Source organism: Peromyscus leucopus, chromosome 10 (genome assembly GCF_004664715.2).
Source record: "Peromyscus leucopus breed LL Stock chromosome 10, UCI_PerLeu_2.1, whole genome shotgun sequence".
NCBI lineage: Eukaryota > Metazoa > Chordata > Mammalia > Rodentia > Cricetidae > Peromyscus > Peromyscus leucopus.
Genome location: NC_051071.1, coordinates 36812597 through 36827018, shown reverse-complemented (window position 1 = coordinate 36827018; position 14422 = coordinate 36812597). Strand labels below are relative to the sequence as shown.

The window sequence follows — 14422 nt, the reverse complement described above, 5'->3', positions numbered from 1 at the left end:
TTCTATTATGAAAATTAATGTAATAAATAAGAAATGGATATGAAAATTTTACCTGGTGGGACCTACTGCTCTCAAACTCAAGGAAGCATTTCATTTGCCGAAAAATGATTTCACCAGACAAAAACATCTGAGTAAAACAAACATTTATGAGACAATCAATTTCTACCAATCTATTCGTATTATAAAATATATTTATCAGATATGCCTCAAGACTTAAGGCAGCTGTCAAGTTCACAGAATATAGTCAGCCCTTTGTATTTGACCCTTGTTTTCTGCCAGCATCACTTGAACTATGAGGACATTTTCCAGTTCTGACAGTGCAAAAATTTTCCACCTGATGGCAGAAAGCCAAACGTTTTCTTTCCCTTTGTGGCCACAAACAGATGGCTCATGGTTAAGTAGCTAATAAATCAAAATTTACATATACAAGAAGGTCCAACCACGAAGTGTTCATTTACACTTATAATTGGCCTACTGATGCCAACAAGTGTTATTTAATCAAAACTTTTGAATGATTGAGTATTTACATGCTATTTTATTTCCTTGTCAAAGTTGCAGGTGTTGATTTTAACTCTTTTATGTATTAACCATGGTTGCCCATAAGAAAAATGAGTGAATTTTATATATGTGTATGAAGATATATGTTCACATATCCAAAAGGCAAAAGAGGAAGATAGCAAGGGAGAGAGAGAATGGAAGCTCATTGCAGGTGAAAAACTAATTGGCTTATTGGAATAAACAAAGCCCACAATAAAAAAAAAAAAAAAAAAAAAAAAAAAAACTTATTAGTAAAGTGATGAAGATTTTTAAGGCTTAAAATGATTGTTGATTGTTCTCAGTAATAACTACTTTTTAATTTTATTTTTTAAATTTTATATATATATATATATATATATATGTATATACTGTATTTATATCAACTCTCCTTTTGCTCCCTCCAATACCTCCTGTTAGTGGTATTTATTATTGCTATATATTATATATATATATATATATATATATATATATATATATATGCTGTTTAACCCATATAGTGTTGCATGTATATGTTCATTCACACACACACACACACATATATATATAAATTGTCTTAGGGCTCATCATATGCTATTGGGTAAATGGTTGAATGTTCATCCCAGAGGAAGACTGACTCTTTCTCTTCCAGCAGTAATGCCTATAGTTTTTCATCTAGATGTGGGTCTCAATTAGAGTTCCCTCATACTTACTGCATGTCAACTGGATGGTGATTGAAAATGCCAAGAACCACTGAGCTAGTTATCCTGGGTGCTGTAAAGAAGGCTGAGGAAGCCATGGAGAACAAGCCAGTAAGCAAAACTTCTCCATCGCTTCTGTTTCAGTTCTTGCCTCTAGGTTATTCTCTTGAGTTCCTGCCCTGAAGCCCTTCAGTGATAGATTGTAAGCTGTAAGATAAAATAAACCCATTCCTCCCAAAGTTGATTTTGGTCATAGGCCACAGCCATAGAACGCAAAGGAGGGCAGTGCTCAGTATGAAAAGACATTTTAATCTTCAGACTAAAGTTTTTATTTTATTTCTTGAATATGTGAGAAAAGAATACTTTATTCCCTGCCCCCTTGTGTGTTTGTTTGTGTGTGTGTGTGTGTGTGTGTGTGTGTGTGTGTGGTAATGATGGTTAACCTTCTCTGTGCCTCTTTGCACAGCAGCCAGTTCTATTCAAAATGTATAAAATCACTTTTATGAAGACTTTGCTAATATCACTTCTTGCTGCTTTCTCTAGGAATGCCCCAGTGGGGTTGTTAATGAAGAAACTTTCAAGGAGATTTACTCGCAGTTCTTTCCACAGGGAGGTAAGTACAAATGTGGACTTGTTAACAAATTCGCAGAGTTAGAGTTATGCATGCAATCTTGAGTTTGGTTTAATCTTTCATAGTGTGGCTCTCCATTTTTAATCTTCATGTGAAAGAATTAATGCACAGCATAGAAGCTCATAGAACTTTGAGTGTATTATAAAAATAAGCTACATTCAAATCATTAAATCTCTAAAAGGCTATTTCTCAATTTAATTCAAGTAATCTGGTATGCTGCTCAGCACGATGATTCTCATGTGCACACTGCTTTCTGACCTTTATTAGAAGTCCTAAAAGTGGCTTAAGGCTCTATCGAGCACATCGTGCTACTCATTTGATTTTTCTCAGCTCTCAAAATTAGGGCAAATGCAATTACCGTCAATTTACAGATGTGAAATCTGGGGCTTAGCGAAGTTAAATGATTCGATTAGGGTCACATATCAACTCAGTGGCAGATCTGGGTTATAACCTAGATTTTTTTTATAGCTCTAGTTAGTGTACTTTCTGCTATCTTCTTTTCCTTCCAGTAAATTCTTACTATAACCTCCCACCTGAGAAAATTAATAAAAATCTAGATACTATTTTAATAGTAATAATAAAAAAAAAACAGCACAGTATAATGGTGTGGCCTGCATGTTAGAGATGAGTCAGGAGCTGCATGGGTCACTGTGTCTTCTCTAACTTGTTATTGAGACCAGTGTGTGCCCAGCTACATGTGAGGAGAAACCAGAGCAAAAGGATGTGGCCCCTCTCCAAATACATAATCCTATGGTCTCTTTAGCAGAAGACAATATAAAGCCAAGTCAATATAAAATATGGCTAAGTGCGGCTTCTGAGATGTGGAGTTAAAAATAGTATTATGTGAGCCAGCTACAGACTTAATTAGATGTTCTGCTGAATCATGGGCAATTAAAAAGAATCTAATATATGCCTAGCTCTGGAAAGCCTTCTCCTTCAGCACTCAACCCCCTTCCTATAAGTATGGAAATTAATGTGCAGAGAGACAAATTCACTTCTGGAGTACATACTTAAGTCATCCATGGCCTCATTATCCTCTCAGGAGTTTTTCTGTTCAGGATGATGTCTTTCAGATTTAGAGGGCAGCAGAGATCGCTGGCTATAGGTAAATGGAGTATAAGCAAAGAGATAGCATAAAAAACAAAGGTGACAAATTGTGGGAAACTGACAGGATTGTAGTAATTAAGTTGTATGGTTAAAAAAAGAAAAAGAAAAACTGTTGGTGATAATATCCAGAAGTCTGTCATGGTTGCCAGGTAATTTGCTACAAGATTTGGGATCTAATGATCTCAACTTTGAACAAATTACATTTAAGTAGCCAGAGAACATTTAGTATCAACAAGAAATCAGTAGAAAATAGAATCAGAAGAGAAATCAGAGAAAATGACAGAGATTTAGAGCTTACTAACAATGAAGTAGTGAATTGGCCCACATTGAAATTACTTGGAACAGTGTGTCTATATAAAGTAGAAAGCCTCATGAGGGACTCGAATAAAACATATCCATGAAGGCTACAGAATGGACAATCAGAGATATAGAAATAAGTACGAGGAAAATTGACAGTTCAGAAGGTAAGAAAATAGAGACCTTAAATTGAGTATCTTCCAGGAAGGTAAGGATTTGAATACATCCTCAGGACACAGCAGCATGAAGAAGGACATGGAAGTCATTGTTGAACTTGATCTGAACAACTTTCATAAAGGGTATCAGGCATAGACAAGAGCCCAACTTCAGAGGCTAAGGGGGTAAATGGGAAGTATGCAGACAATGTACCCAATAGAGAAGGTACTTGAAGACAACTAGTCAGGGAGAGGTAAGAGGTTTAGAAGAAACAGAAAGAGGGTGCCACAGAAAGAGGGCGCCAGGCAGATACGGAGGATGAACTTATTTTTTTAACAAAGGCTGGAACTTTACATACAAAAAAAGGATCTTGCAAAGAGAGAACTTCAGTAGCTTAATACAGAGGGCTTATAACACATAACACTCCAATCTCTAGGAAGGCACATACCTAGTTCTTCATTTTACCTTTGAAATCTACTCAACACAGGAGGCAACTACTGCCTATTCCTGTGCTTGTGGCCACTGACTTTGTCATTTACCTGACTGTAACCTTCCTAAGGCACTTATCACTCAAAACAGCAAACAAAACAATATCATCTTCGAAAGGATGTTCAACAGTATCTAACTGGCCTCTCTGGCTGGGATACTTCTTCCCTTGACCATGGTCAATTTTTAAAATAAGTCAGTAATCCTGTTTAAATACAGGCCATATTATGTCACAGTTCCTCCTTAAAGATTCCAAAATGCAAATTATGCATCACAATATGCACTGTTGTTATGGCTTCTGATCACCCTGTTCTCTTGTTTGCCCACCTCCCTCCCCCCTTTTCCCTTCCCTGCCTCTCTCTGCCTTTTCTTTCCACAGTCTCTATGACTCATTCTGTTCTAGCCATGTGACCTCTTTGATATTAAAAACAAAACAAACAAACAAACAAAAAAAACAGCAGACATTGTTGCTTGTGGATCCGTGAACACACTAGTCCCTATCCCTAGGAATCACTTTGCTACAGTCCATATCTCTAATTCTCAGCACTATTTTGTTTTTTTTTTTTTTATTGAAAAAAAAAATTGTTTTATAAGATGTATTCTAATCATGCTTTTAACCTCATAACTCCTCTCAGATGCTCTCCACCCCCCACTCCCCACCCACTTCTTTCTTTTTCTCTTTAGAAAACAAAAACAAAGAAACAAAGAAAAATGAAGATTTTTCCTGGCCATTTCACCTTAAAAATATAACCCCGAATTCATCATGGCTCTCCTCTGACTTCCATTTCTTTCCATTATTGAAAACCGGAGAATAACACATACTTTACTTCCTTGTTATTGTTTACTGCCTTTCACACCATTAGAAAGTCAACTCCAAAGTACTGAGGAAATAAAAGAATGAAGATAATGTTAATCATGAGATTTGTAACCAATTCCACCATTTTGAGCCAAATTTCAAGCAAGCTTTAAATCAAATTAAATCACTGGAATTCCCAGCTGAGTGGTCCTGAGACATACGTTGTAGGGTTTTCTAAGGACAAACCCCTATGGACACCATATTTTCCATGTGGCTTAGCTGTTATTTTCGAAGAACTACAACTCATAGAATCTTAGGGATTTAACTAGACCCTGGGCAGGAGGGGCTTATAGGTTAATTTGGGGTCTTACATCCCTGCCTTGGCACCCACCTTAATTTGTGTCCTGGATCAAATCCTTGACACTGTGATAAGTACTTGTTTATATTTGGATCTAACAACCATCAGCTCACTAGTATCCAGATAGCAATTATCATCAAGATGAGGCATCAATGATAAAAGAGCCAACAGTAATTAGCAGAAGCAGAAGGGCCAACGGCCCTGTGATGGCTGACATCAGAGTTACTATCTAGAAGGAGCCTGGAAATGGATGGAGCACCAGTCATTTATTTTATCTCAGATACCCATTTTGTAATATTTCTTTGAGTACAACCATGTTATAATCATGAATTGTTTGTATATAAATAAAAATTTTTCCTTAAAGTTACATAATACCTCTTTGTTCTAAATAAAGCAGGCCAAGTTTCCTACCATATTGCAGAACTATTTCACTTAATGAATTTACCTGTTAATATATCTGAGCCCACTTTTCTGGTATGCCCTTTGACATCATAGGTAGCCATTCTGTTTCCTATGCCAGGAAGTTTCCTTTTGACTTAGCATTGCAGTCTGTTTGGCGGGAGCAAACGTACTCTCTTCTGTTACTACTTCTAACTGAAATTAGGTCATCACTGTCAGGCGCCAAGAAGGCTGAAAAACTAGCCAAAGGCTGAGCAATGGGGCATTCTTCAGAAGCATCTGGTTAGCTGACCCAGCTGAAGAGACAGGGAGCAATCACATGAGCTAAACTGCTTTATATCAGCTTTTAGCAAATCCAGAGCTCAGCAGTTTTCAGTCCACAGATGATCCCTGGATGGTGTCTGTCAGACAAGTGGAAATATTTTGAAACAAACAAAGACCAGGGACAGGAGTCTTAATTAATTAGACTCCTTAATTTAGGAACTTAAAGGGAAACCTTACATTTGAAACTTTCAGGCCCATAGTCCTAGTAACTGGGGAAGGGTAGGAGTCTCAAGAGAAAGGGAAAGATCCAATTCTCAGGAATAGCCAGGTGTGGAAACATAGACTGTACTCATCTGGAGTCCATTTGATCTGTGAGAGGTGGATCCAAGTTTTATAACCTCTTTGCCTCCTGAAACTTCCTGAAACTCACATTATAAAAAGCATGAACATATTTTCCTCTATCCAGAGATCCAGATATATGGAGTGGACAGAGATGTTTTAGCCTGATTAAAAGCATCTTTAAGTCTATATTTAGAAGACAACCAAAGGAAATTTAAAATCTTGAGCTTGTGACTGAATAGTAAATAGTCAGTGCTCTACTAGCTTATCAGAATTCCATTGACCAATGTTAAAATTCTAAACCTTTGAAATCTCAGTATGACAATAGCATAGAAAAGGGAAGAGAAATTTAAAATATCTCCCATTTTCATATACCTTAAATCATTTTTATAGCTTTACAACTTGCCTTTATATATCATAATTCACTTTTCTGAGACCTTCAGAACTTATTTAAGCTTTTATATCTTTAGACTTTTATATACCTTAGAACGTATTCTTAAACCTTCAGAACTTACTTTGAACCCTTTGTTTTCATCTAATCATTTTCCAGAGAATCAAGTAGTTAGTACTGAGAACAACCATTACAAATCATGCCCCTTTAGTGAAAAGTTATAGCTGAAACCTGTTTATCCTTTAGTTTGAAGCCTGTTAGCAGGGCAAACCTCTTTGCCTTTTCTTAACAAGAGACCTAGTAGCTTTAACTAACTAATGAACTAACAGGTGGCTGCATGCTGGGGATGTCTTTCTGTATGCTGTGAATGTGTTGCTCTGATTGGCTGATAAATAAAACACTGATTGGCCAGTAGCCAGGCAGGAAGTATAGGCGGGATAAACAGACAAGGAGAATTCTGGGAACAGGAAGGCTGTCAGGAATCGCTAGCCAGACACAGAGGAAGCAAGATGTGAAGGCAGAACTGAGAAAAGGTACCAAGCCATGTGGCTAAACATAAATAAGAATTATGGGTTAAATTAAGTATAAGAGCTAGTCAATCATTAGCCTGAGCTAATGGCCATGCAGTTTTAATTAATATAAGCTTCGGAGTGATTATGTTATAAGCATCTGCAGGGTCCATGGGGCTGGGCAGGACTGGAAAAAACTTCAGCTACAGCTGCAGCCTAGGGGTAAGGAGATGGTTGCCTGTTGCTTACAAGCTGACAAAGATACAGCTAGCACAGCTGTCAGCACCATCAGATATCTGAGAAGGATAAATTATATAAATTATAGTGCAAAGTATCCATTACCATGACAGAGACCAGGCCAGAGTCCATTACCTGGACAGTCATTCCAGTCCCCGGTGGTCTCCATGGCATTGAGAACAGAGCTCCTAGGACAGGATCAGTCTTCAGCTACCAGGCCCAGAAGATGAGAGGCTTTTCTGCAAAGGAGGAACATGGGTGATTGACCTTTCTTTGTCTCGGGAAAGGGGAACAATCAACTCTCCAGTGTCTTGCTTGTCCACGGCTTGAATTGGGTCTTGGCAGTAGACAAAGCATTGGGATAGTTTTTCCCATTGTTTAATGTTACCACAACCCAGGTAGAGTCATCATCATGTCCATTATCTTCCTGGAGACCATGGGGGTCACTGCAAGGATCTGGGAATCTCTGTCATAGTACATTTAAACATCTTAAATGCCACATTCAACAGATCTCTAAGTTTAAGAACCATTATTTATTAAGTATATCTGAGCAAACAACTCTGGCTTGTTTGTTTTAGTTACTTACTTTTGGCTATGCCAGGCAGGCGTTGATGGCGCACGCCTTTAATCCCAGCACTCGGGAGGCAGAGCCAGGCAGATCTCTGTGAGTTCGAGGCCAGCCTGGGCTACCAAGTGAGCTCCAGGAAAGGTGCAAAGCTACACAGAGAAACCCTGTCTCGAAAAAAACCAAAAAAAAAAAAAAAAAAAAAAAAAAAAAGAACTTTTGGCTATGCCTTGAAAACACACAGAGGAGGCTAAATACAGCTGGTTTTTGTAATTAACTACATTAGTACTTAGAATGACCATAAGCACAGCTTTTAAAGCTTAATTATCTTTAACAGTTTAATAAAAATAATTCTAAATTGAAGTGCTATTAGTATCAAGATAAGACTTTTTAACTCATAACCACAGTCCCCAAAAAGATCAGGAACTTCATTTTCCTTGTTTTTTACATAGTGTACCATTATAGAATATAATGGCTTTTATATGGCTCAGTTTACCAAAAGAGCTACAGCTTAACAATGTTAGCGAAACCAAGGAGGCTAGACATACATTCTTAAATCAGCCCTTGTTAGCCTGAATAGACCTCAGGTAAGGAGAGACATTCTCTAAGCCAGTGGTTTCTACATTCCCAATGTTGCATTGTAAGATAAAAATACCTCAGTCTCTGGCGTTCAATGCTTGGCCCTAATTCTTAACCTTTTATTTACCTTTTTACCAAGATCATATATTAATAAAAACATTATAACAAAATATTCCACAGAGCAACAATTCAATGTCTCTAAAACAAATACTATCTGGGTGACTCTTACGTTACAAAGTTTGGCTGCCAGCTGTATGTTCTTATATATGAACACAGGAGGTGCACTTTTAATACCTTATTATATAAGTATTGTGTTTAAATCTTATCTTTTATAAACCTTGTTTCTAAGACAGGATAGGAATTATCATACAAAAATCCTATCCCAGTTTAAAAGTTTCTTTGGTGACCTCTTGTTTCCTTGGTTGGCGTATACCACATGGTTGCCCTTAACGATGCTGGTGAAGCCATATGGCATGTTTTTTTTTTTTTTTTTTCTATAACACTAGCAAAGATGACTTCCAGCCAGGTAGCTGCCCAAGGAAGGTGGTAAAGTCACATGATATCCAACATCTCCAACTCTAGCTGAGATCCTGACCAGTCACATCTTGCTTATATCCCCAAATGGAATCATGCCACATGGTTCCTTTAAAATTACCTATATGAAGCCAGTCGGTGGTGGCGCACACCTTTGATCCCAGCACTCAGGAGGCAGACCCAGGCAGATCTCTGTGAGTTTGAGGCCAGCCTGGGCTACCAAGTGAGTTCCAGGAAAGGCACAAAGCTACACAGAGAAACCCTATCTTGAAAAACCAAATAAAATAAAATAAGATAAAATAAAATAACCTATGTACAGATTTTTAACTATCAACCCTGATACAAGTTTTAGATTAACTTTTTTGTTACAGATATTACAGATTTTTAACCATACCCAATAAATACATAAGACAATAATCCTTTTAGCTATTCTTTTTTTTCCTGTCTCAGTTCTTGACTCCAAACATAGAGACTTTAAAAGCATACCTGAGTATGAAATAGGGTAAGCCATAACTCAATTCCAGAACCAGACTTCCTTCTTTTATTTTATAATTTAATTTAATTTTACATATCAGCCACGGATTCCCTTGTCCGGGCCCCCTCCCGCCCGGCCCCCTCCATAAAGTAGAATAGCATAAAACAACTTCAATATCATCCATACGCAAATGACATTTGAATGCCTATTACATTAGTTCCAGTGGCCAGAAAGCCCAGAGGTAAATTCTGAGCCTGGGTACCTGACAGGTAAGCTCACACAATCAAGACAAGTCAGAAACAAACATGCAGTGATCACAGTGCATCCATGCATTACAAAACAGACAAACAGAACTTTCCACCTTCTCTAATACTGTAATTTCAAGGCTAGAGGGGCAATGGGACTTTCCGGTCTGGCCAGAGGTTGTAGGAGTAGCAGCTGAGCAGTCTTGTGAGCCTCCACAGTCTGCAGCTATGGCACATGGTACTGGAGTTATAGCTGTGCTCCAGGGACCAGCTGAAGCAGGGCTCACCTGCCAGCTTCCATGTGGGGCCACGGGCTTTTCTTTAAAGCTGTCTATTGATGCCCAAGCCTGGCTCACTGAAGCCCAAGGCCCTAAAGCTCCACTATTTCTGTTGTTCAGTTGCTATGTGTCAGAAAGACAGATACAGACTAAGATAAGACACAAAGCCAAAATGACAACAGAGAACATAAAACCAGAGGACAACAGATAACATGAGACAATGACATTTAACAAACAGGGTCTTCTACTTCAGAGGCCCACCAGTCTGACTAAGAGAAATTGTCTTATGGCCTTATACAACCCAGATGCTAGGAAATCATTAAGCTAGGTCTCCTTAAGACCTTCTTGGCTCCCAAATCCATGCTCTGTCTAGCCCAACCCACAGCTTGGCACCCAGTCATGAAATGTCCCTAATGTTCCTTAGCTCTATTGTGCAGCCTAGATATTGGAATCCTGTTGACAACCAAACTACCAGACCTCTCTGTGTGAAAACTTCCTGTTTGGGCTCCTGGCCTCATCAGGAAGTTGTCAGGGCTTCAAGGGCAGAAGAGTGAATAGATCAAACAGAAAGGGTTTGTTTAACATTTATAAGGCCCCGAGTTTGATCCCCAATATTAAATGGAAGAGGGGGGAAAGAGAGAGAAGATTTGATACCATTTTAAAGAAATGTCATGTGTACTGTCTTTGTGTCTACCAACATAGATCAAGGTGTAAATATCAAAGCACAAACACAGATGGAAATCATTGGTATTATTTTTTAGTCAAAGTTATTATGCAGTACAGATTATGTAGCACTCCACATTAAAATGCAAACTTTTTAAAAAATATTTCTGCATTAATAATATCTACCAAACAGAGAAATCTATATTGCAAAGGATTATTCTCACAAATTTGAAGATATTTGAGGCAGAACAATCACTTTCTGGCTCTTAAAAGTTCTTTGATTATTCATGTTAATTGAATGCATAAATCTAAAGGTACATCATTGAAGAGAATGAGATATTTCAAAGAATGATGACTTACCATTTAAAAATTAATATGATGCATGGAAATTACATAGCACAGTGATGCCTGCAAAGGAAAAATGTTCCCAGGAAGAACACAATCTCCAATAGCAGGCAGATTCATATTGTAGCTGTCTACATCTCCCATGGACTCATAATTTATTCAGGTTGATAGTCTAAGAGAGCAACAGGTTTCTATCATTATTAACAATAACAACAAAGTATCTATAAATCACCACCTTTCACCATGTGCTGCACAAATACTTTATCTTGTATACAGAAGCCACTGCCCAATGTGTATTGTATCAGCTTCCTGGCTCTTCCTAAGGCTTGGTAAGAGTTTGCTAAACATGGCTTGTTTGGTGTTGTGAATGGATGTCAACAAAGATATGTTGAAGAGATCATCTTTCAGGGGAATAAAGCTTGCCTAACATAAATAAATGAGATGGTGAAAGGCTTTCTAATCCTGTTGCCTGTGTGTCCAGGTGTTTCTCTCTATGCAGTAGAAGCATTAAGTGTGTAATTCTTGGCACATTAACCATTATAACATCTTTGGGGAAATGAAAGTTTCTAGACTATCTTTGTTTGTATTATATGAACTTTGCACATTGACTATGCTAGATTCCCAGTTAGCAGCTATTAAAGAGATGAATGAATAATACCAAGTCAGAAGAACATGTCTACAAATATCCTCTGTGTAGCCATCATATATGAAGCACTTGAGGCATATATATGACTTCTCTGAATATGAAGATTAAATTAAATGGTAAAGAATGTATAAGTTAGCTGGGCAGTGGTGGCGCATGCCTTTAATCCCAGCACTCGGGAGGCAGAGGCAGGCAGATCTCTGTGAGTTCGAGGCCAGCCTGGGCTACCAAGTGAGTCCCAGGAAAGGCACAAAGCTACACGGGGAAACCCTGTCTCGAAAAACCAAAAAAAAAAAAAAATGTATAAGTTACTATATAATAAATGTATTTCACCTTCCAGACTACTATATAACAATTTTCAATGCAGTTATTAGGGAAAATTGTGAACTGGACTATTGTCGCTGATATTTTTGAGGGGACAGGGTGCTTGAACCCAAGGCCTTTCATGGGGTAAATACATCTTCTACCACTAAGTTCCACTCCTAGTCTTAGAGGACTCAGTGACAGAGACTATTATTCACACATATAGATCTACCTTACTAGAACGGCAATGCCATGGACTGTGTATTCAAATGCATTAGACTACTGCCACCCCTTGTGTTTGAATCCAGATGGGGTAGAGTTTCAGTGGGAAGAAAGAATCCCAACAAACTGATTTTGCTACTCAAGCCTGGGATGTTATCATTGCTCAAGAGAGAGTTGATCAAACCATTAGTTGAAACCCAAGCATTAGAACAAAAAGATAATTAATATTCACTAAATGTTTAATGAGTTCCTGTGACTGTTATAAACTCTTTGCATATGTAATATCTCATTTAAACTTCATGATGGTTCTACAAAGTACATACTAGTATTGCTATTATTTATGGACGAGAAGACTGAGACACAGAAGTGTTGACTGGCTCAAGGCCACAGCGTTAATCTTTGAAAAAGCTGACATTCAACTTCAAACACTCTGATTTCATTATTTTGTTCGCCAAATCTCTCTGCTTGATAAACTTAGGCTGGAAAATTGGTACATTTCTGAAAGAGTTGTCAAGGTGCACTGAAGAACAAGAAGTCCTCCAAATAACATCGGTGTAAACCATGAGTGTCATTACTACACATCAAGCTTTGAAATTAATGGAACACCATTTGAGAAGAATAATTATCACACACCTATATTATCTTGTTGTGTAATTAAAAATCGCAAGCATTGTCTGTTATGAGCCATTATTCATGATGAGTTTTGCTAGCTCAGGTAAAGATATTTACCTTGATTGTCTAAACAGGGTGACAAGAGACTCACTTAATTAAACTCATTATAAACTACGCAAACTTTTTTTCTCCCCGGAAATAAATTTAACATACCACTTATAAATTCCTAGATCCTTGAAGCTATAAGGAGTTTGAGAAGTATGTGAAAAGTTTTATTGAGTACAAAACAACTTTCCAAACCTGAATAGGCTGCCAAGTCTTTATTACTCTATAATAAAATTTCCCAACAATTGCTCTAAGTCATTTGCAACCAAATCCCTGGTCCCACATCCAAAATACCTTCTTCCTAGAACTCATCAATACTGCACAGGCATCACTCTAGATATTGCCAGTTGTACATACTGTATGAACTCAATTTGGGTGCCTGGTTAACTGACTGAAAATAAAAAGTTAATGGGACTGAGAAGATGGTTTAGTTAATGGCCCAAGTATGCACAACTGAGCTCTGATTCCCTACACTCACATAAGTGCAGGTGTGGTGAAATGCATCTGTGACCATAGTGCTGGCAGGGTGTAGGCAGGTGCTTCCCAGAGGCTCATGGCCAACTAGGCTATCTGAAATAGTGAGTTCTATGTTCAGTGAGAAGCCCTGCCTCAAAAAGTAAAGCAGAAAGTAATAGATAAAAATACCCCCATTGACAACTTGTGTTTATTTATGCATGTATGTGCAAATATGCCTGCACATCTGGGCATGAAACACACATACACACACACACACACACACACACACACACACACACACACACACACACACATACACAGAGAGGGGGGGAGGGAGGGGAGAGAGAGAGAGAGAGAGAGAGAGAGAGAGAGAGAGAGAGAGAACAGTTGAGGTCAATGATGCATTATATTGTATTTCGCAATGAGAGATGAGTTGAGCTGTTACCATCATTTTTGAGATACTGAATGTGCATTCAGTTTTAAGATGCATGACCTTCATGTTAATGACCAGCAAGGGACTCTGATGAAACACTGAGGTAAAACTGTAGAGTGCAGAGAGAAAGTTGGATTTCCTCTGGCAGAATGTAGAAACTTTGAAAGACGAGGAGCACTGATACTTGTTTTGATTTGGAAAAGTAATTCCCTATCCCTGCTACCCTGATTTAGCTCCTTGACAGCCTTTTAAAATCAATTCATAATGTCAAAAAGGAAGAGAAGTTATAGTAAATCCCAGTAAAAATAGAAACCAAAAGTCACAAAATAGAAATTAATGAGCTTTTAAGCAGAAGATAAAGGGCTAGAAGCAGAAGGCTGAAAGGTTACATTCTTGTAGGGTGAAGACTAAAGGCTAAAACCCATGAGGTGAAGTATTTAACATAATCATGCAAATTTGATCAAGAATGAGCACAAAAGCACTTAAAGACTAAAGCTGGGCGTTAAGAAAAGAAAACAAAAAGAAATACTTTTTAAATGAAAACTGAAGAAAGCTCAGAGCCTAGTAAAACAAAAGCAAAGCAAAGGGAGGGATGGAGGAGCCTTGTGAAGCAAACCCAGGGGAGGAGTGAGATTTCTGAGATCTTCAGTGACTGCATCTAGAGGAAGTGGGGATGTCAAGTCCCCACATTTGTCCTTACTACCTAGAGCATTGAATCCCACCCAGAACACAAATAGGATAGTAGCACCGTACTGCATGCAATAACATGGGAAATAAGAA

The 14422-nt window shown here is 38.0% G+C and overlaps 1 protein-coding gene across 5 annotated transcripts in view; it reads left to right on the top strand.

Annotated features, from left to right (window-relative positions):
- Positions 1 to 14422, top strand: part of Kcnip4 (potassium voltage-gated channel interacting protein 4) — a 1082012-nt gene that overhangs the window by 1043272 nt on the left and 24318 nt on the right. For all 5 annotated transcript variants that reach the window (XM_028865923.2, XM_028865927.2, XM_028865926.2 and 2 more), the window contains one exon: positions 1758 to 1827. In XM_028865923.2, the coding sequence (XP_028721756.1) occupies positions 1758 to 1827 (70 nt within the window). The remainder of the gene's footprint in view (positions 1 to 1757; positions 1828 to 14422) is intronic.